General features: G+C 43.3%; 1 protein-coding gene across 2 annotated transcripts in view; it reads right to left on the bottom strand.

The window, feature by feature from the left end:
* Positions 1-22,392, bottom strand: part of ADAD1 (adenosine deaminase domain containing 1) — a 50,570-nt gene that overhangs the window by 7,630 nt on the left and 20,548 nt on the right. For both annotated transcript variants that reach the window (XM_074227368.1, XM_074227369.1), the window contains exons 6-11: positions 13,643-13,768; positions 11,393-11,516; positions 10,129-10,299; positions 8,181-8,410; positions 3,394-3,631; positions 1,118-1,250 (exon numbers count right to left, since the gene is read on the bottom strand). In XM_074227368.1, the coding sequence (XP_074083469.1) occupies positions 1,118-1,250; positions 3,394-3,631; positions 8,181-8,410; positions 10,129-10,299; positions 11,393-11,516; positions 13,643-13,768 (1,022 nt within the window). The remainder of the gene's footprint in view (positions 1-1,117; positions 1,251-3,393; positions 3,632-8,180; positions 8,411-10,128; positions 10,300-11,392; positions 11,517-13,642; positions 13,769-22,392) is intronic.

Raw genomic sequence — 22,392 nt, 5'->3', positions numbered from 1 at the left:
TTTCTGTAAAGAGCTTTAAAAATTAAATGGCCTGCAGAGCAGTTAGGTGGTACCAGTGGATAGAGCACTGGTCCTGGAGTCAGGAGTACCTGAGTTCAAATTCAGCCTCAGGCACTTATTACCTAGCTGTGTGGCCTTGGGCAAGCCACTTAAACCCGATTGCCTTGCATAAAGGAAAAAACCTACAAAAAAAATGAAATGGACTACATTAAATTAAAAAGGGGTTGTACAAATAAACCAATGTAGCCAAGATTAGGAGAGCAGAAAACTGGGAAGAAAATTTCATACTAAGTTTCTTAGATAAAGGTCTTATATCTCAAATGTTATGAGTCATTCCCCAATTGATAAATGATCAAAGGACATGAACAGGCAGTTTTTGGATAAAGAAACAAAAGCTACATATAGTCCTATAAAATGTTCTACATCATTATTGAATACAGAAATACAAAACAACCTTGATATTTCATTTCACACCTATCAGACTGGTTAAAATGGCAAATGTTGGAGGTATTGATGGAACAGTTAAACTAATCAAATCACTCTGGAGAGCAACCTGGAATAATGCCCAGATGTATACTCCTTTGACTCAACAATTCCCAAGGTGATCAAAACCTCTATGTTCTAAAATATAGCTGTTTGCTTTATGGTGGCAAAAAAACTGGAAATCAAGGGGATGTCTATGAATTAGGAAATGGTTGAACAAGTTGTGGTGCATGACTGTGATGGAACACCACTGAACTGTTAGGTGAGCAGGGATGGTGACTCAGGAAAACAAGGAAAAAGACTGACATTAAATGTAAAGAGCTGAGATAATCAGAACCAATAGAACATTGTACAGACTAACAGCAAAATTAAGCTATTGTGAGTATTAAAAAATATTCAAGTTAACTACAAAGGACCTATGAAGGTGCAATTTGCCTCTATATGCATATAGTTTTACACATATGTGAATGTGTGTATATGCCTATCTATACACACCCACACACACCATCCCCCATCCATCTCTCTAGGTAGGTAGACATAGCTGTGTCTAATAGAGGCCCTTTCTTGTGTGAGGTGGGAGAGAGGGAGACAGTCCAGAATAGTCCAAGGGCTGCTCCTTTTTTGCCATTCTCACCTTGGCTGCATGGTAAGTACTAGCTTCAAGCAAGTCTTCTCTTTTCGCTTCCTTGGCCAGCAGATTAAAGCGACTTAACATGGCTGCCTTACACAGACGACTCGCCATGGAGATGCCACTTTTGAAAGGTGAACTAAAGTGGAGGAGAAAAACATGTACCTCATGACTGATCACTAGATTAAATTCTCTGCTAACATTTATTGACATATTTCAACACCCATTTCATAACCGTTTGAGGCTGGACACCCCCTCTTCTCAAGGCGATAAAAATACCTCTAAGACATTTGAAAACATGTCATGGCTGCCCCAAGCATTGCTGAGGCCAGGAAAATTCATCCCAGTATTCTGAGTCCTATCAATCATGTAAGTAAAACAGACTGCCCTTGATAATCGGTTTCCTCTATTCCCAGAATGGAAGGTGACTGAGTCACGAAGAGGCCCTTTCTGGAGGCCCAAGGATTCACCCTGTGAGAAAGGAAGAAGGTTCCGGGACAAAACAACCCAGGTTCTAGAATCAGGCTCCTGCACACTCCCAGTGTATCCACCAGCATCCCAAGGAGTCAACCTGAGGGAAGGAGGGTAGCAGCATTCCTCCATCACTGCCCTCTTCACCTGGCAGCCAGGGGAAAAGGAAAGGGTTCCAGCAAGGTGGAGGGCTCCTTCTAACATCCAAGCATGGAATCAAAGGGAAAAGGCACCTGAGTGGGGTACTACCTAGATGGTTAGGACCTATCAGGATGGTCTCATAAGGTAATGGGGGTGGGGGGGAGGAAGGCTGAAGAAAGGGTCTCCACTGTGGATTCCTTGGAAAGGAAGCCCCCAGAAGCCACTCTCTAAGGAACCTAAACCACTTAGCCAGGGTCACTGGGCAGGGCCACAGACCTAGGTCTTACGGACTCCTCACACCACCTTCCCTCAAATGACAGGTACAATTTCAATGGGATAACAGGTTTATGAGTTCCAAGATTTAGAGCTGAAAGACTTTAAAATCTAATCCAGAAGTAGATGAGGAAGAAGCTGAAGAGCTCAAGTTCAAACACTGCCTCAAACCCTGGCCCCTGGACAGGGTTCTATGGCACCAAACCTCTGTTGGGTACTGTGCAATCAGATGAGATAAGATGGGCACTGATCTCTGCAAACTGCACAATAGCAGAGAAATTCCAGTTATGATTATTAATCCAATTCCTCTTTTCATCATTGATCAGACAGAGTCCAGGACTGGAAAATCTGAAGTTTCCTTTGGGTGATTTAAGTAGGGGAGGAAAAGGGTAGATGAAGAACAGAGTAAAAAGACTGGGGAAAGTTCATCAGACTTTTAATCCATTCCCCCAGAAGCTGTGAACTCACTTCTTTCTACAATGGCAAGTCTGATCAATGAAAAGAAAAGCTGGGTGAATCCTCATGGTGGCATTTCTCTACCATTGTATGTTGTCTTATCTCATCTGATAGCACAACACCCAACAGAGGCTTGGTGCCACACAACCTGTCCAGAGCCAAGGGTTTGTACTCAATCTCTTGAAAAATACTGATTTCACTTCAGGGTCTTTTTGCAAAAACCTCTGCATTTCTATCCAAGACTCTCCCTGATACTCATTCAGAACCAGTTTCCACTGAGTTTTCGCCTGAGTCCTTATTCAAGCATCCACAGTAGTGGGCCAGGGACTGGGCTAAGTGCTGGGTAGAAAAAGCAATCCCTGCCTTCAAGAAGCTCATAGTCTAGCTTTAGAAACACCTGCGAGTTCTCTGGCCTCCTGAGTGGTCTTACATGCGGGAACCTGCATGGAATACTTCATACAAGGAGAAATCTCCCAGGCAGAGGGCACAATGACTGTTTTCCAGAGAACAAAACATCGCCTACTAGGAAATAAAGCTCACCACTATACTTAGAACACGCTGTAGGACATTTTCACTTCAACACTCTCTTAAAATTATTGGTTGATGTTTTGGAGGAGAAAAATAGTACCTTTTTTTAACTTTATGCACCACTTTCTGATAATGTAGATAGGAACTCAGAAGAAATTTATATAAGGTGATGCTATCCATCCAGTGTTAATGATACAGAATAGCCATACTTCAGAAATAAAATACAACTTTAGAATTTTGGAGATTTATGAGAGATAAGGAGATTTCTAAGAAAAAGCATGCAGGTTGTTTCATAATTTTTGTTTCATACTTTATATTTTATGATAGTGAACACATACAACTTGATAAAAGTATTCAAAAATCTAATTTCTTCATTTAATATATAATTTTTGGAAGAAACTGAAGCTTCTCACCTTTCAGTGATTTTTCCATTTATTCCATCTACAATTTCCAAAGAAATATCCCCTTGTGCCCAATTCAGGCTCAGGGATTTATATTCCAAGTCTGTCAGAAGTGGATATACAGATGGTATCAAGCTAATGTTAGGTCTATTGACCAAATAAAACATAGGGAGCTTAGAAGTCAGAGCATCATCGACGCGTTGCTTTATGGCTATTTCTAATCCTCTAGTATCACTGCAGCTTCCATCCCCTAAAAAAGGAAAAAAAATGTACAAACATGAATGGGGCAGGCATCAAACAAGCAACATACCTTACCTTTAAGCACTACTCTAGGCTGGACCCTGCCCTCCAGGAGCTTTCATTCCAATAGGCATCTTGGAGGGGAGGCTCCAGGCCCCAAGGACTGCCTACAATAATTCAGAGATGGGAATGGGAAATGGGAATGAGAAAATGGAAAACAGTGGGAATGAAGAGGGAAAGAGCATTCTAAGAGTAGGAAAGGAAGCCCTGTGAGCAAGCCAGGTTGGTGGGGGGGGGGGGGGGGGGAACAAGGCTGTAAAGGTCAGGGGGTGGGGGAAGGCCAGAGACTCCAAGGAAATCTCCAAATTGAATGATTGCTGGGGGAGGTGGTCAAAAATAGGATGGATGGCTCATTTATCAGTTGTCTCCTCTACTCCTCGACTTTCTAATAGCCACCTCCATCTTCCCGGCCAGGAGTGGAAGAGAAGCAGACAAATTTCCTAGTCATAAGTCAGAAAGAATCTAGTAGTAGGGTAGGAAAGATGCCTTAAATCAGGACTGAAGAACCTTTGTTCTGCCAAGGGCCATTTGGATATTTATTTTATATCACACAAAATTATCAACTTAAAAATTAGCCTGCTATATTAAGTCACCTCTAAAAAACTGATGAACTTTGAGTCCCCCTTGTGGTTGCTGTGATAGCATCAGACCAATTAGTTTCACAGGCTTTATAGGGTCTCAGGTTGGAAGCTCCCCATCCCCACCTTAGACATTCCACAAGATAAAAATAAACAGCTTAGGTTACTCTCTGGAGCACTGAAAGCAATATTAAAAAAGGAAAAAAAGAAAATAATTTCCCATCTTTTGCCCACTGTTAATGAATCCACTGCAATCACTAACAGCCTCTTCCACTGAAATCATAGATTCAATTCAGTTCAGCCATCACTTCAACCCTTCCTGAGTGACAGGCCTGTCCTAGGGAGCAGAGACAGAAAGGAAGCAACGACCACCTTCATTCTCTGGAGAGGGGTATGCCGCAGGGATGGAAACAAAAGAAACCACTCACACTAGAAGGGAGGAACAGTAACGTGTGTACACTGTGTGTGTCTAAGTACATGTATGTCTGCATGTACATGTATGCATGTGTATCTGAGTGCATGCATGTCTGGGTGAGTGCATGCGTACACTGTGTGTGTGTGTGTGTGTGTGTGTGTGTGTGTGTGTGTGTGTGTGTCTGTACCTATGAGTGTGCCAGCAGCAGCATCTCAAAAGGAACAAACAGGTTCAGAACAGTACAGACCAGAAGTTCACTTCCGACAAGGAGGATGGCTTGGACGGGTATATATGGTAGAAGGAGATGCCCAGACAGTTGAGGGGTCAGCCATTGAGGAAACAGTCCTCACATACCTGTGATGTGCTGGGCCTTACCTCCAGGACACATTTGTTCTCTTAGGGAGATGAAAGGGAGAACCCACACAATCAAGGGAACTAAAAAGTTATACATGGGGCGGCTAGGTGGCGCAGTGAATAGAGTACTGGCCCTGGAGTCAGGAGTACCTGAGTTCAAATCCGACCTCAGACACTTAATAATTACCTAACCCTGTGGCCTTGGGCAAGCCACTTAACCCCACTGCCTTGCAAAAAAAAAAAAATCCTAAAATAAAAAGTTATACACACAATAAAGGTGGTTGAGGAGTAAGGGGGCTGGCTTGTGGAGGAGGTGCCCACTTGAACTGAAGGAGAGGCAGGGGAGGGGAATTTAACACTGCAGACACAGGGTGGGCCCCTGAGGCTGGGAAAAGAGATCAGGGAGCTGGCCAATTTGTTTATAACAAGGCAGGCTGGGGCCAACAGAGAAGTCTGTGTCTTCTTGTAAAGGCTCAAGAGACCCCCTGAGGTTTCCTGGGTAGGGGCCTGATGTGGCCAAATGGGCTGAGGATAGCCTGGGAAGCTGGTGGAGGACAGTCTGGAATGCAAAAGAGGAATCGCAGTAAGATGCCCCATGAAGAGACCATGGCAACTGTCTAAGAAGAGGGAATGACATCCTGAGCCAAGACTGTGGTGAAGCCCAATGTACAATGATGGAGGAGATCCAAGTGAAGACCGGTAAAGTGAGCTAGTAGCCAATGGAGGCTGGAGTAGCTGTCAGCGGTCAGTCAGGACGCACTGAGCAAGCCCCTCCTGTGAACCAGCACATGAAGTCCTGCCTGGGGCCCTGAGGCCTCTCCAAGCCCCAAGGTCTCAGTTGGTAGACAGACCAATGCAGTCAGGGGCAGGAATTCTTCTGATCTGTGTCAGTGGGGTTGTTCTGTTTGACTATCTCTCTTCATTAGTGACCCTGTGTGTTTTGCTCCACTGCCCTGAAAAGGGTTCTGTGGACTCCATCAGATCATCAAATAATTCCATGACCCGGCAAAGAACCACATATGAGCTCTGGTGGATAAAGGCCAATTCTGGGAGATCCCGCCACAGGAGACCCCGTCGTGACCACTGTCCCAGGGCCCATCAAAGACCACTTTGGGGATGGATTCTGCCTGACTCAAGCCAGAGAGCTCCTACATCTGGAACTTGGGGCTATGATGAAAAAGGAGGAGAATTTGAGAAAAGAGCTAGCAGAAGGCAAGGCACAGAACCCCATTTGCTTTAGCTCCTGTCACTGTTCCATGAAGCCAAGATCACAAGTACTTTGAGGGGCATGCCCTTCAATGACAGAGCCAAGCCTGTCCTCCCTCTGGCTTCTCAGTCATGGATTCAGTCCAATAAGTCCAGAAACACCCAGGAGTCTTCTGCAACCTCCATTAACAAACAGGCCCCAGAGACAGAGAAGTCTGTAGTTATTACAAACACAACAATTTCCAAATGTCTAGGGACAAATCCATCAGAAACCTTGATGTTCTACAATCCTTTATCTGGAGTCCACATCTAACACACACCTTCCTACCCCAAATCAGGTCAAGAAACAAGTCAAGGCAAAAAAAAGGGATTCCCCCCCCAGAGGTATAGAACAGGAGCCCCCACATGTACAAAGTGGGTACTGCATTAACTCATGTTTCAGACTAAAAGTGAGACTAGGGAAAAGAGGAGACAATGCCATCATGCTCCTCTCTGGTGAGCCCTAACACTGGGAGCATCATGCTCAGTTTGGAGTGACTTATTCTATGGAGGCTCCTCACAAATGACCCCGTGGTCATGAGGAAAAGCCCAAGAAATGAGAGAAGTCATAGCTGTGTGGCCAGGAAGAGGCAAGTGGACAAACAGAATTTGGGAATTGAAAAACAGTTATATGGAAGAGATTTGTTCTTTGTGATTGTCCCAAAGGCCTAGAGTTACCAGGAGTAAATCTCTGCTCGGTCTGAGGAATGGGATGGCATGTCAACGCGGTCTGTGTTTGTGTTTGCGTCCCTAGCCCCAGGTCTGACATGTCACATGATTCACACAAAGAAATCAGGACCTTTGACCAAGATGGGAGCATGCTCCTTACAATGTCAGCTGGACTAATCAATATCTAAACTACCTTAATGGTGCGGTCACCCCATGTCATGGTTCAAACAACAAAAAAAGTTTGACAAAGCAATTACCTCCAAATATATTAGAAACCAAGGAGAAATAGTAAGAATTTTAATAAACAAAATTTAAGGGAGATCAAATAGCCGGCCACAAGAACACACTTTTGAAAAACTCTCCATCAAGACAAAACCCTACAACAGAATGGCTGTGGCTTCAGAAGGAGAGAAAAAGGGAGAGAGACAGAGACAGAGAATGTCACTCTCACATTCCCAGGAAGCCAGTCTATGCTGGATCTTTTCTAAGGAGGAATGATGGCATCTACTGGGAGAAAACACATTGACTCTAATATCCTCCAGGATTCAAAGAATAAGAAATAAAGCCATGATTCTGCTACTGCACACCTGTTTTTATATTCCAAGTGTTTTCTAGAAATTCAGTCACGAAACTAAATTGAGAAGAATCCAAAGAGTAGACCTCAAGTGATCCAAGAAAGGAAGGGTGACTTGTTCAAAATATTCCTCAAGAAATTCATTTCTTTAGTAACCTGCCAGGACACACCCCAAGTCCTTCCAAGGATGCAGTCTATGCATCAAGCCCTTTCCTCTTGTCCTCTCCTCACTAAGCCGGGGAATAGGCTGGCTAACCTCCATCTCGATTTCCAGAGTGCTTCAACTCTAATCTACTTCTCTCTTCCAAAAGATGAGCTCTCCCCTTTCTCTTGGCAGGGTGGAGACAGAATGCCACCTCCACTGCCAGAGTCAGTCCCCAGATCACCTGTCTGGGCTTAACTGTCGTTTTTAGTTACAAAAATAGAATGGAAGAATATCCAGAAATGATTGTGCTATAAAGGCAACTTCAAAATTCCTTTTAAAGGAAGGAAGAAAAATGCCAAACAAGAGTTTAAAACAAAAGCAGACTCAAAATAGAATCTATGTGAACAGCTACTATAAATTGTCTATTAAAATTTCTTCTGGGTTGCAAATACCTACAAATGACACCACTAAATTCATTATTCCCCAATGGAGGCTTGCTGCACAGGTTGGAAGGCTTACCCACAAGTATACTGCTAATGTAAATGGGCTGGATGAAGTGGCTGAGTAGGGCTCCCTGCACCCCGAGAACCTCCCATCTGGTCAGCTTATCGCTGGAGGACATGCTGCTGACTCGGTTGACCACCTCTGCAGGACAATACACTGTCAGGTAAATCTTGCCTTCCACTGCCACATGGAGACTCAGTTCCTCGTTAGCTTCAAACGCAGACAAAGAACGAGGATTGAGACGCCTACAAAGAGAACAACAGCAAGGGAGTTACTTTTAAAGCACATGGCCCAAAGCCAGAGATCCATGTTTAACCTTTTTATGAGAAGAGAACAATAAAATGGCCAGAATTCAGAGTTGAATCTTCTGGGAAAGGGCCTCCCCTCCCTCTTGAAGACAAAGCTATACTTCCCTTCATGTCTTAACCATGACCTACAGCCTCAAGATTTATAAAACCACCCCATGGGGACCAGAGGGGTAGAGGGACTGAGAGGGGTGGGAGGTAGAGGAAAGGGACCCAAAGAGGGCTCATCCTGAGGGAGGCTCAAGGTGAGGAGGGAGGCTCTCCTCACACAAGTTCAAATAGTGGGGGAGGGGGGGCGAGAACAGCATGTGTGAAATGGCCTGGGTCTGAAACCTGCCTCCATCACTGGAGGTCCTGTCTCTGAGCCTCACTCTCATCAAATACCAACCTTTTACAGGGCTGGGTGAAGATCTAGTGAAATATCCTTCCTATCACCTATTATTAGCATTCAAACTGAGATGGGAGGAGGGACAGCGGGAACTAGAAAAACACAAAGGCCTGGACAGAGTTCTCAGCACCTTCCAGAACCCAAGGAGTGCTCTGAAGAGTGAAGTTCCATTAACACCAATATTGAAAACCATCATGCTAAAGGCTTAGTCATGGTCTTGACCAAACCACACTATCCTGTTGGGCGGGGCGGGGTGAAAAGTAAAAACAAAGTATTGTTTCTCACTATGATTACGAAGAAAAAAATGTAAAAAAGGGCAAGTAAAATTGAAAACTGGTTCAGAACTGTCATTTGAGTTTCCCTGTGCTCCATCACCCTCCCATGCAATGCATGAATTCTTCTTCCCATCCACCTCAGGGCTCACATCCAGAAAATCCACCCCACCCCCCCAGCTGTCACAACAGCTGTTGGCCAAAGACCTCCACTAACCCAGTGGGGCCAGGAGGCAGACACTGGATTTTCGCTGGGCAGAAGAAGCTGGATCTCAAAGGGGAAACTGGATCTCAAAGGGCTTCCATGCCTTGCCCATGGGTCACATTATAACTGAGACAGGATTCCCACCCAGACTGGACTATCCTCATCATCCATGTCACCTCAAATACACTCAAATGTGCTTCTGATGCTCTAGAGCAGTTCACATGATTCTGGACCTAGAAAGTACACTGGAAACATTTTTTTTTTATTAAAAGTGTCTGATTTCATAACAAGCCATTCCTAATTTCTCCAATTCCCATGGATCACTTAATAGGAATAATATTTAAAGTAACAAGTAAGATTAGAAGAAGGCCATGTACATGCCATTTTCTTCTGGGGCCTCAATAATACAACACCCAGGATAAGCTGTGAGCCTCTGCTCTTTTTCATTAGATTTCCCATACCAGTTGTCTCCTGAGCCTCTTCTATGGTGAAGGCTCCAGAAACCTGCTGCCCTCCCTGGGCTGGGCACCTCCTTCTCCACGAAGCGACCACAACAGAAAGCCCAGGGAGGGTCTGCCATACAACAGGAGGTCTTTGGTGAAAAGAGAAGGGGGGGGCAGTTCAGATAATAGTCACTGGTAGGAAAGAGGACCTGGCATCTGGGGAGCAGGCAGGGAGAGTATTTAGGGCTGCTCCCATGTCACTCTTTGTGAGGAGAGAAAGAAATTACTCTGGGATGTCCAAGGGGAGAATCTCTCAAGTGTTTCTTTTGAACACTTAAAAAAATACTTACAGTTGTGACTTAATTTGAGCAGATCCTTTTGGCAACTGGTTCAAATACAGATAAATGTTGATATTCTGCTTTAAAGTGAGGAGATTGGAAGCTGGTTCAGTACAAAATATTGACTTTTCCATCATAGCAGGGTTTTTACTATAGAAGAGCAGAAGTTGTCTGTAGAAGTACCTAAAATAAAGCAGTGAAACCTCAGGAGGAAGCAGCTCTCCAAGGACAGGGCATGTGTAGGACACATGAGGGAGGTTCATCCAGCCTTCAGAGTTACACATAGTCCCCGACTGGTCATTTCAGGTATCATCAGCCACCCTCTCCCACCTTCCACAACACAAAGGGTAAAATCCCCTTCTTCACCTTCCATTCTAGGAGGTCAGCCCTCAGGCAAGCTCCCTAAGCACTGTGCAATGACCACATTTAGTTCAGACTCAGTATCCCATCCCCTGTCTCTGCCCCAGACCTAGGATAGCAGCCAGTCCAACCTGGCCCCTTCGCTACATGAACTCCCACTTTTCTGCCTGCCTCTGTTGCCCCACTGTCTCTTTTAGCAATGCCTTCCTTAGGGCAGGCTCCTTGTCCTCTGGGCCCCTCTCCCTCCTATCTGCCTGGGAGAGCCTAGGGTCTGCCTCTCTCCTCTGCTGTCAGGGAGCAGAGGGTCTTTCTCCTGCAGCAGAGCCCATGAGGACAGAGATAAGCAGACTGCCCTAAACAGAGCAGCCCCTAGAGCACTCAACATGGCAGGCTCACTAGGAGGCAGATCTAGAGTTGCATAAGACCCCTCCAAAAATCACTGCTACTGGGAAAATCTTCTGAAAGACAGTAACAACGGCAAAATGGGAAGACAAACTAATGTATGCTTAGAATGGAAAATAATGCAGAATAAATGATTTTAATGAATGTGTCACATCTGGTCTTAAACCCACAAGGGACAAGCATAAAAATGAAGTGACAAGCCATCTAAAAAAGGAAAAAGACCAACAGAAACAGGTGATGACTCCAAGAATATCAGAACAAAAACCAAGTAAAACAATCTCCTTTTTGTCTGATTAGTTGCTCTAAGAGACTATACTAATGAAACTATTTTCGGATCCTTAGCTGGCAAAGATGCCAACCTTGATGGGCTCCTAAGGGACAGGAAGTAGAGTCTTGAGGTGGTTGATGGAGGTGGGGAAGAAAGTCAGTCTCATCCGTACTGTCAGGGAGCAGCCAGGGGAAGCTGGCCCACCGACATCTGGACCCCAAAGGGCTTGTTGGCTTGCGGTCTTACCTGAGCAGAGAGCGTCTGGCAGTAACCACAGCATGGGTGTCATGAAGCACACGCCCATCCGGCTTGATGCACTGGCTGTAATTGTATTCACCTGTGCCCACAGCGACAACTTCATGCTGTCCAGCTGAAAAGGGACACATATCCACAATAGAAGTTCATTTTTCAAGGTTCCATGACTTTGAATATGTTATTTCAGATTCCCTATTGCCCATACACATTTAAAGTGTGTCAAATCCACTGTACATTCCAGCAGCTAGCAATGGGAGCCTGGGGTTTCTGTCCTCACAAAGTCCATCAAAAGGCAGCCAAGCTGATGCCAGATGTGTTTCATGAGAACCTCCTAAGTATCATCATCACTACTCAGAATGAATACAGCAGGAGGGTGTTAAGATTACTTAAAAACAACTAAGAGCTTTTCCCCCAGACACTGCTTCAGGGGCAGGGATGAGTATTCCCACTGAACAGATGAAGAGATTATGGCCCAAGTCACTTGCCCAAGATCCCCCACAGTGTCAGAGACAAGCTCTGAAGCCAGGTCTTCCTGCTGCCAAACTCAGCATTCTGCTGAAAGAAGGCAGAATGAGGTGCCCACCACCTTCCCCTCTCCCTTAAAACCTACCCAGGATTCCTTCATCATGAATAGACTTTTCCTTGGCACCGGGAGGCCACTTTCCTTCTGCTGACCGATTCCTCAAACAGTCCTGACACCCACTGTTTCTATGACCTCATCTATATCTTCTTAAGTATTTGCCACTGTGAACCATCAAAACCTAGCTTTGCCAACATTCTCTGGCTCCCAGGGCGACCACATCTTATACACGTTTCTGCAGAGGTGACGTATAGAATCAAAGCAGCTCAGCACACAGGCCTGGGGGCCAAGAGTGGGCTTTGGTTTGTTTTTGTTTTTTTTAAGTCAGAACAAATTCCCAGCATGGTAGTCCTTTGGGGCCCCAAAGACCTAAAAGCCAGGGTATTTCCACTGCTCCCCTAGGGAGCTTCCATCACTTGCTTGCTCTCATTCCTGCTGAATTTGAATTTTTACCACTTCCAACTGCATCATCAGCTAAAGGGAGCCATCCCTGGACTGACCACACAGCTGTTCCCTGACACCACCCTCCCTTTTTCCAGTCTTTTTTTAGACTAAGTCTCCCTACTGTGGCCAGGCTGGATTCCACCTGGGGTTCTCCCTCCTGGAAGCTCCCCACAAAGAATGCCAAACTTCATGCAAATATTTCCTCAGCATATGAACCCACTGCAACTAAGCACTCCCAGCTCAAGAGATCCTCCAATCCCAGCCTCTCAGCAGTTGGGAATAGGCTTGACCACTCGAGTTGGCCTAGCATCCTTCAAGGCCAAACTGGACTAACCTTCTTTGTTAAGTCTTCCCAGACCTTATGGAATCCTTCTCTGAATTTCTATCACTATTCAAAGCTGGTACCATATAATTTAGCAATTAGCTTCTGCTTCCTGCTAGTGTTTCACATAGCATCTTGTCTCCAAAAAAAACCTCAGAGAACAGGGAGCGAGTTCCTCTCTATAATTAATCCCTGACACACATTCTGCACTTCATATTTCTGGGACTCATCTATTTCTAGGAGGTTAAATAAAGCAAAAATGGGAAATGAACAGAACTGACCCTAGAGGAGATATAAAAGGAGCCACAAGATGGAGACGCTTCCCAACCAAGCTAGAGAACATTCAAGTCGAGGCAAATATTTCTGCCTTTCAAAGACAGGAATTTTCCCTCTCAGTTTAAAATGAAGACAACATAATTATTAGAAGATGTTTGTATTTTTCTATGAGACCAACTGGATCAGCTCTCTGGCTCCTCAAGCAAGACCTGTGGACCAAGATTTCTCAGCACGTACTAGACCTGGTGTCTAAGAACCCTTTGAACTTCTCAGACTTGTCAAGTTATTTCATGGACAATTTTGTTCCATCTAACTCTGGCTCCCGCTCCCCCTCCCCCTTCTGCCATTTTTCTTCACCAGTTTGCTGACAGAGACCATGGTGGTAATGGCAGCAATGCTTGGCGGGCGAGGAGAGATATAATTAATTGCAAATTCTACTATCATCACACAGACTCAATCTGCAAATCAGAGTTAAAGGGCAGTGAGTACCTTTGTAGGGCAGAAGCCAGAATTTATCTGTCAATATGAATTCTAGTTCATTCTACAACTTAATTAGGTGGACTAAAGCATGTTGCTTTCCATCTTTTCCTTTAAAACCCCATCCTCCAAACAGACTTACCTCTTTCAATGACAAAAGCAGCCAATGAGCTACTACAATTCCAATATTCTGAGTGCTGGGCAGTTAGACGATTAAAGGTATCCTTAATTGCCTCAGAGATCTTTGCAAGCTGGATATGTCTCCCTTCTAGGAAGAAAATATCAAAAACAATACAAACCAGAATAGCAAACTTGCCCAATCCAGGGATCTTCATCATCAACTTTATTTGAAACTTACCAAAAACTGTGCATAAACTATGATAAAGAGTCACAATCAAAGACTTCATTATAAACCTTAACTAACATTCTAGTGGTAGCTAATATTAGCCAAATCTCATCTCAACAATACTGAAAGAGACAAAAGATGTAACACTGTCATTAAATTCATATCATTAAAGGAAGATTAAAAGATGAAAGCGACCTAGATGGAAAAATACCCTCAGTGGAATGAAGGCATCCTATAATGGCTCCAAATTCAATAGCTCCTTAAAAGCAAGGAGTCTGGCTCCCTACTCCCACGTCCATAGGTCCAGTCCTCAGGAATATCCTATGGGGTCAACCCAGGTCCACGTGGGGCTCTGACATCTGAAGATTCCTTCAGGAGAGAGGCCCTAGAGACTAGCACTGAGTGTAGGAAACCCCACTTCATAGTAGACATCTCCCCGGTAGGATGCCATTTTACAAGAATGCATCCAAACCCTACACCTGTCATCCCGGTCAGGTGGCAATTTGAAACAACAATAATTCCTGACAATCTGCAATAGTCAGGAATAGTTAAACCCAACAGCTAAGCTGGGAAAATGAATAAGGTTGTCTAGAAAATGCAGACTGAGTGAGGATCAAGAAATTAAAAAAAAAAATCAGTGAGTCCTATTTCCAGGCCAAGGAGGCAAATAGGTGAATGGATGCTGAGTTCCAGTCCTCACCAGGAAGACACCAAGCAAAGTCTTCCAGCTCAAGTGCAAAGCTGAAGGCTAGGTCAGGGAGAGGTTTGAAAGGCCAGAAGCACTGCCAACTTAAGCGCTCCCACTCACTCTCCACATCCAGGGTAGATGCATTATTGAAAAGAAACAAGGGGCAGCTAGGTGGCGTAGTACATAAAGCACTGACCCTGGAGTCTGGAGTACCTGGGTTCAAATCTGGTCTCAGACACTTAATAATCACCTAGCTGTGTGGCCTTGGGCAAGCCCCTTAACCCCATTTGCCTTGCAAAAAAGTGTATGAAAATGAACTTGGACAGAAAGAGGAAAATGTCAAAGATTCTGGAGGAAAAGAAAGATCACAAGCATGACAAAGAGGCAGGAGAGAGTAGGAAGGGGAAACTTCAAGTATTTGTTGGAGCTCTCTTTGCCAAAACAGACTAGCTAATAACTTTACATGCCTAAGTAATCATTTCATGCTTCAAAAGACAGAGGTACTAACAAGGGAGGCTCTTTTCTAAAGAGGATTTTCACTAACACGGAGCAACTGGACAGTGAGGCAATAGAGTGGGTAGACCTCTAGGTCTGGAGTCAGGAAGTTCTAAATTCAAGTCACCTATCTCTGTCTCAATTTCCTCCTCTGTAAAATTAAGATATTACTTCCCAGGGCTCTTGTGAAAATCATATGGGATCATCCAAGAGCACTTCTCACCAGGCCCAGCCCAGGGGGCTCTCTAAAGGTCAGAGCTTGGCTCTGCTAGTTGTAGCAGCTTGCTAGAATGGAAATGATGGAACTCTGGGTACCTGACTAGAACCTCAGACTCTGGAAAAATATATTTCAAAGGGAACAGAGCAAAGTGCCTCAAGGCAGTCAGTCCAGGAGGGACAAAACCCAAAGATCATTCTAATGAGGACAAAAATGGAAAGCATCTGAAGAGAGGTGGAGATATGTGCTGAAGACAGTAGCCGGGCCAGGGGGTAGAGGACTAACACAAGCACTCTTGTCAAAGTCACTTCAGGCCTGTGTTTGTTCAAAACGAGCCAAGGTTGAGCCCAGCTGACAACAAGGGCACTGACGATGACAATGACCACGGCATTTTCAGCTGACAAGGTGGTTTTCCTCATAGACTCACAAGAGGGGCTTACAGACAATGCCCCAGAGACAAGCCGTGGTACTCGGCTCTTACTCTGCGCTTCAGTCATCTCTCTTTTGGAAAGGATAGAGAATGACAACTAACAAGATGATCTCCTGGAGGGAGAAGGGGAGAGGGCACCCCCCCACCCCCCCCACCCCGACAGCCCTGATGATTCCATATGCCTCGGGCCCAGTCTGAGAGTTGGGCAGTCCCTGAAGGGGGACTGGGAGAAGGGCAGAGAATAAACTGCCCACAACAATTAAGTGATTTTGTCTAGAATGGATCATTAAAGAGTTACCAAATCCCCAGAGAGTAAAGAGGTGAATACAATGAGCTCACCTGGCTTCATAAGAAACCAAACATGCCAGAGTTACCTCCTTTCCAACTTGACAAGATTACTTTACTAGTAAATAAGAAATAAGAGGAATGCCAGGGATATAGCTACTTAGAATTTTAGCAAAGTTTTTGATAAAGTAGCTTCTGATATTCTTGTAAAAAAAAAAAGTACAACAGACAATAATACAAATCGATAGACCCAGAAGTGGTTGGACATTCAAAAAACATTTGTTAATGGTTCAGAAGTGCAATGGCTCAGGGATGTGCACAAGACTTCGATAAAAACTTGGATGATATACTCATATACTCATCAGTTCTGCAGACAACACAAAGCTCAGTCAAATGACCTATTGAACCACTGAATTACCAAAGGGATTGGGACAAGCTAGAGTGGCTGAATAACAAGAAATTCTAGCAACAACTGTAAAGAGTTAAGCTTGGGTATAAAAAATAATTTACTCAAATATAAGATGGAGAGACAGGCAGGTAATTCCTCAAAATATCTGAGGATTTTAGTGGACCAAAAGATTATGATTAATCAGCACTGTAAGGTGGCAGCCAAAAAAAAAAATGAGAAAAAGATTTATAATCAAATGTATTTAGTTAGTAGTCTCTATATCTGTAAAATAATTAATATTCCCAAAATACAAAGGACTGGAAAAGAAATTTAATAATCAACAAAACTTCTTGGAAAATATTTGCTTTTAAGGGTCAGAATATTAAAGCTATAATCTTTGATTTACTAAATCCAGAATTTTGAATCAGATAGTATAGTTCTAAAAGATCAACAGTATAAATAAGTCATAAAATTAAAAAGGATGACAAAACGATTGTATCTTTCAGAAATATGGACAGCCATATCTCTATAATCAGTCATCATTTTTAGATGAAATTATAAGAAAAGTTTGAACAGAGAAACAAAAAGCTTTTACATAATTAAAAGTAATAGATCTTAGGGGCAGTTAGGTGGCACACTGGATACAGCACCAGCCCTGGAGTCAGGAGGACCCGAGTTCAAATTTGACCTCAGACACTTAATATTTACCTAGATGTGTGACCTTGGGCAAGGCACTTAACCCCACTGCCTTGCAAAACAAAAAACAAAAAAAAGTAATGCATCTTAAACAAGAAAGAACATTAGAAGGGGAGAAAGTTTTTGGATTAAATATTTCTAATTAAAAGTAGTCATTTCATTCAAAATTATAAAAGATATTGATAAATTTATGGAGTTATTCTATGACAAAAATCACCAAAGAGCAGGAAACATCAATTGTCCAACAGTTCCCAAAAGAAACTATCAATAAAAGGTGCTTATAAAAGACTGAAAAGTGAATTAGTCAAGAAGATGCAAACCACCATAAAGAATTAGTGGAGGGGTGGCTAGGTGGTACAGTGGATAAAGCACCGGCCCTGGAGTCAGGAGTACCTGGGTTCAAATCCAGTCTCAGACACTTAATAATTACCTATCTGTGTGGCCTTTGGCAAGCCACTTAACCCCATTTGCCTTGAGGGAAAAAAAACCTCTAAAAAAAAAATTAGTGGAGGGACAGCTGAGTCATATGACCAGCAAGAAATAGGAATTCTAAACCAGAATAAAAGGAATTTCAACTATCTCCACAATTCAAGATCCCAAGAACCCAAATAATAATTGACTTTTTACAGTCAATGTACAGTTTAGAAGGGTAACAATGCCCAAGCTGATCACTAAACACTTCCCTCCTCTCCCACCCACCATGTTCCCTGACCCATGCTCCTGCACCAAACTCCACAGCCAACCCCACCCCACTCCTTCCCTCTCAGAGACTTGGAGATCCAAACCAGAGAAATCTGCCCTGGCTACAATGGTAGCTAGGAGTGGCAACGTTACTTAAGAGCTGGGCATGAGAACTGAGAACAGAAAGAAGTGCAACAGAATCCATGAGAGTTTGCAGGTGCGGGGAGAGGTCTTAGGGCATTCCCTAAGACTGATTCCAAGGTCTGAGGGAAACAGTCCATCAAAGAAGGGGGGATAAGAAAGTAAGCATACTTGTTCTATTAGAAACCAGGAGGGACAGGATTTCAGGGAAACCTGGAGGGATCTGCATGAACTGATGCTGAGCGAGATGAGCAGAACCAGAAAAACACTGTACACCCTATCAGCAATATGGGGGTGATGATCAACCTTGAAGGACTCGCTCATTCCATCAGTGCAACAATTGGGAACAATTTTGGGCTGTCTGCAATGGAGAATACCATCTGTATCCAGATGAAGAGCTGTGGAGTTTGAACAAAGTTCAAGGACTATTCCCTTTAATTTAGGGGGGAAAAACCCTGCTATCTTATTGTCTGATCTTGTTATCTCTTATACTTTATGTTTCTTCCTTAAGGATATAATTTCTCTCTCATCACTCAATTTGGATCAATGTACAACATGGAAACAATGTAAAGACTGACAAATTGCTTTCGGGGGGGGTAAGATTGAGGGAAAAATTGTAAAACTCAAAATAAATAAAATCTTTAAAAAAAGATGAATAAAACCATCTTTGCATGCAATTTGAAAATAGGGGGGGGAAGAAATTAACAAAAAAAATACAAAACACATACACAATAGATATTTCAAGTATCCAAACTGACAGAGGACCAGATAGAGATCTTAAATAACCCAAGCTCAGACAAGTAAATAGATTTAGTTATAAAGAAAATACCAAAGACAAAAACGTCCCAGTCCTGATGGATTCACAGGAGATTTTTATTTTAACTTCTAAGGGAAGAATTAGTACCATACAACACAAATCCTCAAAGAATCAAAACTGTCTACACCTTGGGCTAAAAGTTAACATTACAACGAAGAAGATTAGCAGCATCACACACATGTGCGTGTGCATACAAAATTGATATCCCATTTCTATTAGATAGAGTATCAAAAAATGTTAGTAATTGCATTGAGATAGGAAACAATAATATTAGAAATCAACAGGTCAAATTATTATTTGTAGAAAACAATAAATATATCCAGGAAATTCAACTCTCATAAAAAAAACTGAGATAATACTCAAATTCGACAAAGGTGAATGCACAAGATTAAGTGATAACATTACTACTAACTTCATTTTCTTTCTCCTGGCCAGAGCTTCCTCAGGTCTAAAATGACTAGCCCTGGGAACCCTTCCCTATATGGTTAGCTCTTTGCATGCCACAGGGAAATTCTGAGCCTGAAAGGGTGAAGCATCCAAGAGCCTGGGTGTCAGCCTATAATCACGTTCTAGTTGTCAATAATCAATGAGCAAGCATTGAGATGGACATTGAAAGTCTAACTTCCTAAACTTCCTTTAAGTCCCATACAATCCTATCTTGTAATCTAAAGGAAGGCCTTCCTCCTGACAATATTTTTCGGACTCATCCTGCATATACCTTGTTTGTACATATTTGTTTGTTGTCCCCCCCACTAGATTCTCTTTTTCTATCCCTAGAGTTTAGCACAGTCATTTAATAAAAGGCATTTAATAAATGTTTACTGACTGGAGACTGAAATGAGACAGATGTCTTCATGTAAGAAAGAGAATTAAGTCTAGAAAAAGGGACACAATAAAAAAAAGTTTATAAGAATCCACGTAAGCATAGAATTGTAAGCAATGCTGAGTTTCAAGGGTGGAAGACAGAGATGTCTTTGCCAAGTCCTTGAAACCATCAGGTGGTTCCATTGGTTTTCTCTCTCAGAAGATAGATGGCCTCTCTACCCGCCTTTCACTGATGACTCCCCAGGGAAGTTCTTGTGTGACCAGGGCCACATCTGATTTAGGGCCCAGATCTGGCACTTTTAACAAGGTTCTTTGTTTGCTCATTTGAGAAGTGGTGTTTTCACACTTTGAACCCCAACATCTAACTGCCCTTGCTGAACTCAAGAACAGCCTGCTATTGGCTCCAGCTCTGGACTTTCCTTTTTGTACGTGAACACAAGGGGGTTCCTCACTCAAAGGTCTGAACCATCTCCTTACCCTGGGGAATACTATTCTGCCCAGCTTGACCCAACTGCCATAAAAGTAAGCAGTTGTTGCCATTACCCTTTTGGTGGCCAAAGTGGGCTTTGGGGTCCAGTAGTTTAGACAACTAAGTGGTACAGTGGACAGAGCACCGGTCCTGAAACCAGGAGAACCACAGACCTTCAAAAACTCAGCCTCAGACACAACTTATATGATCCTGGGCAAGTCACAATCCCTAATTGCTTTGCATGACAAAAAATAAGGCACTGGAGAAGGAAATGGAAATCCACTCCTGTGTAGGGCCATGAATGACAAAACTACTCAAAGTTCAACATCCCCAAGAAGACAAGAGTCTTTTGTTGTGACATAGAATTCAGGACTTTGGGAAAATATGCTTAAACATCATTTCATTCTTAATCCTGCAATGCTACTTCCCAATCCATGCATCTCTGGAGAGCCTTTGCAGAACTGCTCTCCTGTCATGGACATGACTCAATGAGCTCATAACCACCTTGCCCATACTCCTCCCTTTAGGACTCAGACCATATCTTCTGTACAGATGGTCCTTCTCTTGTTAGAGATGCTGAGTCTACCACTCTAGTGCAGTGGTGGTCTGGACCATGAGCCCATCGGGACAGCTTCACTGTTCAGCACTCAAGCTGGAATAACAACCCACTGCCCAAAGAACAATCACTGCCATGGACTCCCAGGATGCATTCTAGATCTGGCAAACCATCAGAATACTGTGGTTACTATGAGGGGGACTTCATTAAATATCTTTTTACTCTTCAGCTGCCTAAAGTTGACTATCATCCATTGTTCCCCTCACACTGGCACCACTGACCTACTTCCCTGAGTAATAATCAAGTTTAGGCTGCAGCTAAGTTAACTGCCTTAGGAGGACCTGTCTATGTATTTCACCTCTTTTTTCTATCACTTACAATGACTGCCCTCTTATCTATAACCATTAGGTTGAAAATGAAAACCTTAGTTTAAGACAAATCAAGTCCCTGAGGAAGTTAAGTCACTCCTTTCCCCTCCCCAAGTTTAAATCATCAGGTACCCATGCCTATTTTATCAAGGGGATCAATAGGATTGCTCTGGGCATTACCATAGGTAATTTGCAATGATTATTCACTTGTCGGACCTTTAACCAGCATACTTTCCATACTATTGCCTTTGGTGCTTTAGTTTATACTTCATTTGAACATTTGCAAATTGATTTTACATGCATGTCCAAAGCTGGCCACTGTTAATATAGACTGGGTTGAGGAACTTCCTGATCTTAAAGCTATAGCTAACATTGTTGCTAAAATTCTTCTTAAAGAGACTGTGGCCAGGTATGGTCCATCAATGCATCCAGATTCCAAGAGAGGGGTCTCACTTCAATGACTCAATACTCCTAAATTTATTCTTAGCTTGGGGTAACTTCTAAATTTTATATTCCCTAGAGTTCAGGTCAAGAAAAAGAAAACAAAACCTTCATCAGATGCCACTGCAGCTCTGGCCATATAAGATGCTGACTAGCAATTCAGCAGTGCTATTCCCATGACTTGCTGGGCAAATTCCAGGGAATAAAAGTCTTTGGGTTTCTGAGGGAAGATGGCTGCAGAGCAAATTAACTGCCCTATTGTCAAAGCCTTGTCGTCAAATATCAATACACTGATGATTTACTCCATCATGAGATAGATCGGCTCATCACCACAAAATTACTGTACTGATGATTACACCCATTTAGTGACCCAATTAGTTGAACTCTACTGTTGAAAGATAATTGAGGGGTGGCTAGGTGGCGCAGTGGATAGAGTCTGGCCTTAGAGTCAGGAGTACCTGAGTTCAAATCCAGCCTCAGACACTTAATAATTACCTAGCCGTGTGGCCTTGGGCAAGCCACTTAACCATATTGCCTTAGAAAATTAAAAAAAAGACTAAAAAAAAAAAGATAATTGACAGGAATCACTATATTGACAATTTAGACCATGATGTCACATATTTGTCACCAAAAACTACCACCCTGTCTCCCTGCAATGCTGAGGCACCTTGATTACACAAGAGGGACCACATCCAAATGGCCAAGACCTCCCATTGGGTCCAGACCAATATCAGCAGTCCTATTTTCCTAATCTAGCAGGCCACTGTGTAGACAGTTCTAGAAGAGGCAGTCTCTGAGAAGGGTATCTTTGTACAACATCCTCCTCACGTTAATCAACAGAATGGGCGTGTCATGTCATCATTCACTTGATGTCATGGTCTTCTTCAATTATGGACAACAATAATTTGGCAGGGCAGACCAAAACAGGAATTACGCATCTCTCTTTTTGAAATGTTTTTTAGGACTTCCGGCCAAGATGTCGGAGAGAAGACAGGCACAGTTCTAAAGTCTCCTGATCTCTTCCCCATCTATCACATGAAACAAGCCTC

Source organism: Macrotis lagotis, chromosome 3 (assembly GCF_037893015.1).
Source record: "Macrotis lagotis isolate mMagLag1 chromosome 3, bilby.v1.9.chrom.fasta, whole genome shotgun sequence".
Lineage (NCBI taxonomy): Eukaryota > Metazoa > Chordata > Mammalia > Peramelemorphia > Peramelidae > Macrotis > Macrotis lagotis.
The sequence above is the reverse complement of the archived record's forward strand: the minus strand, read 5'-3'. Positions and strand labels throughout refer to the sequence as shown.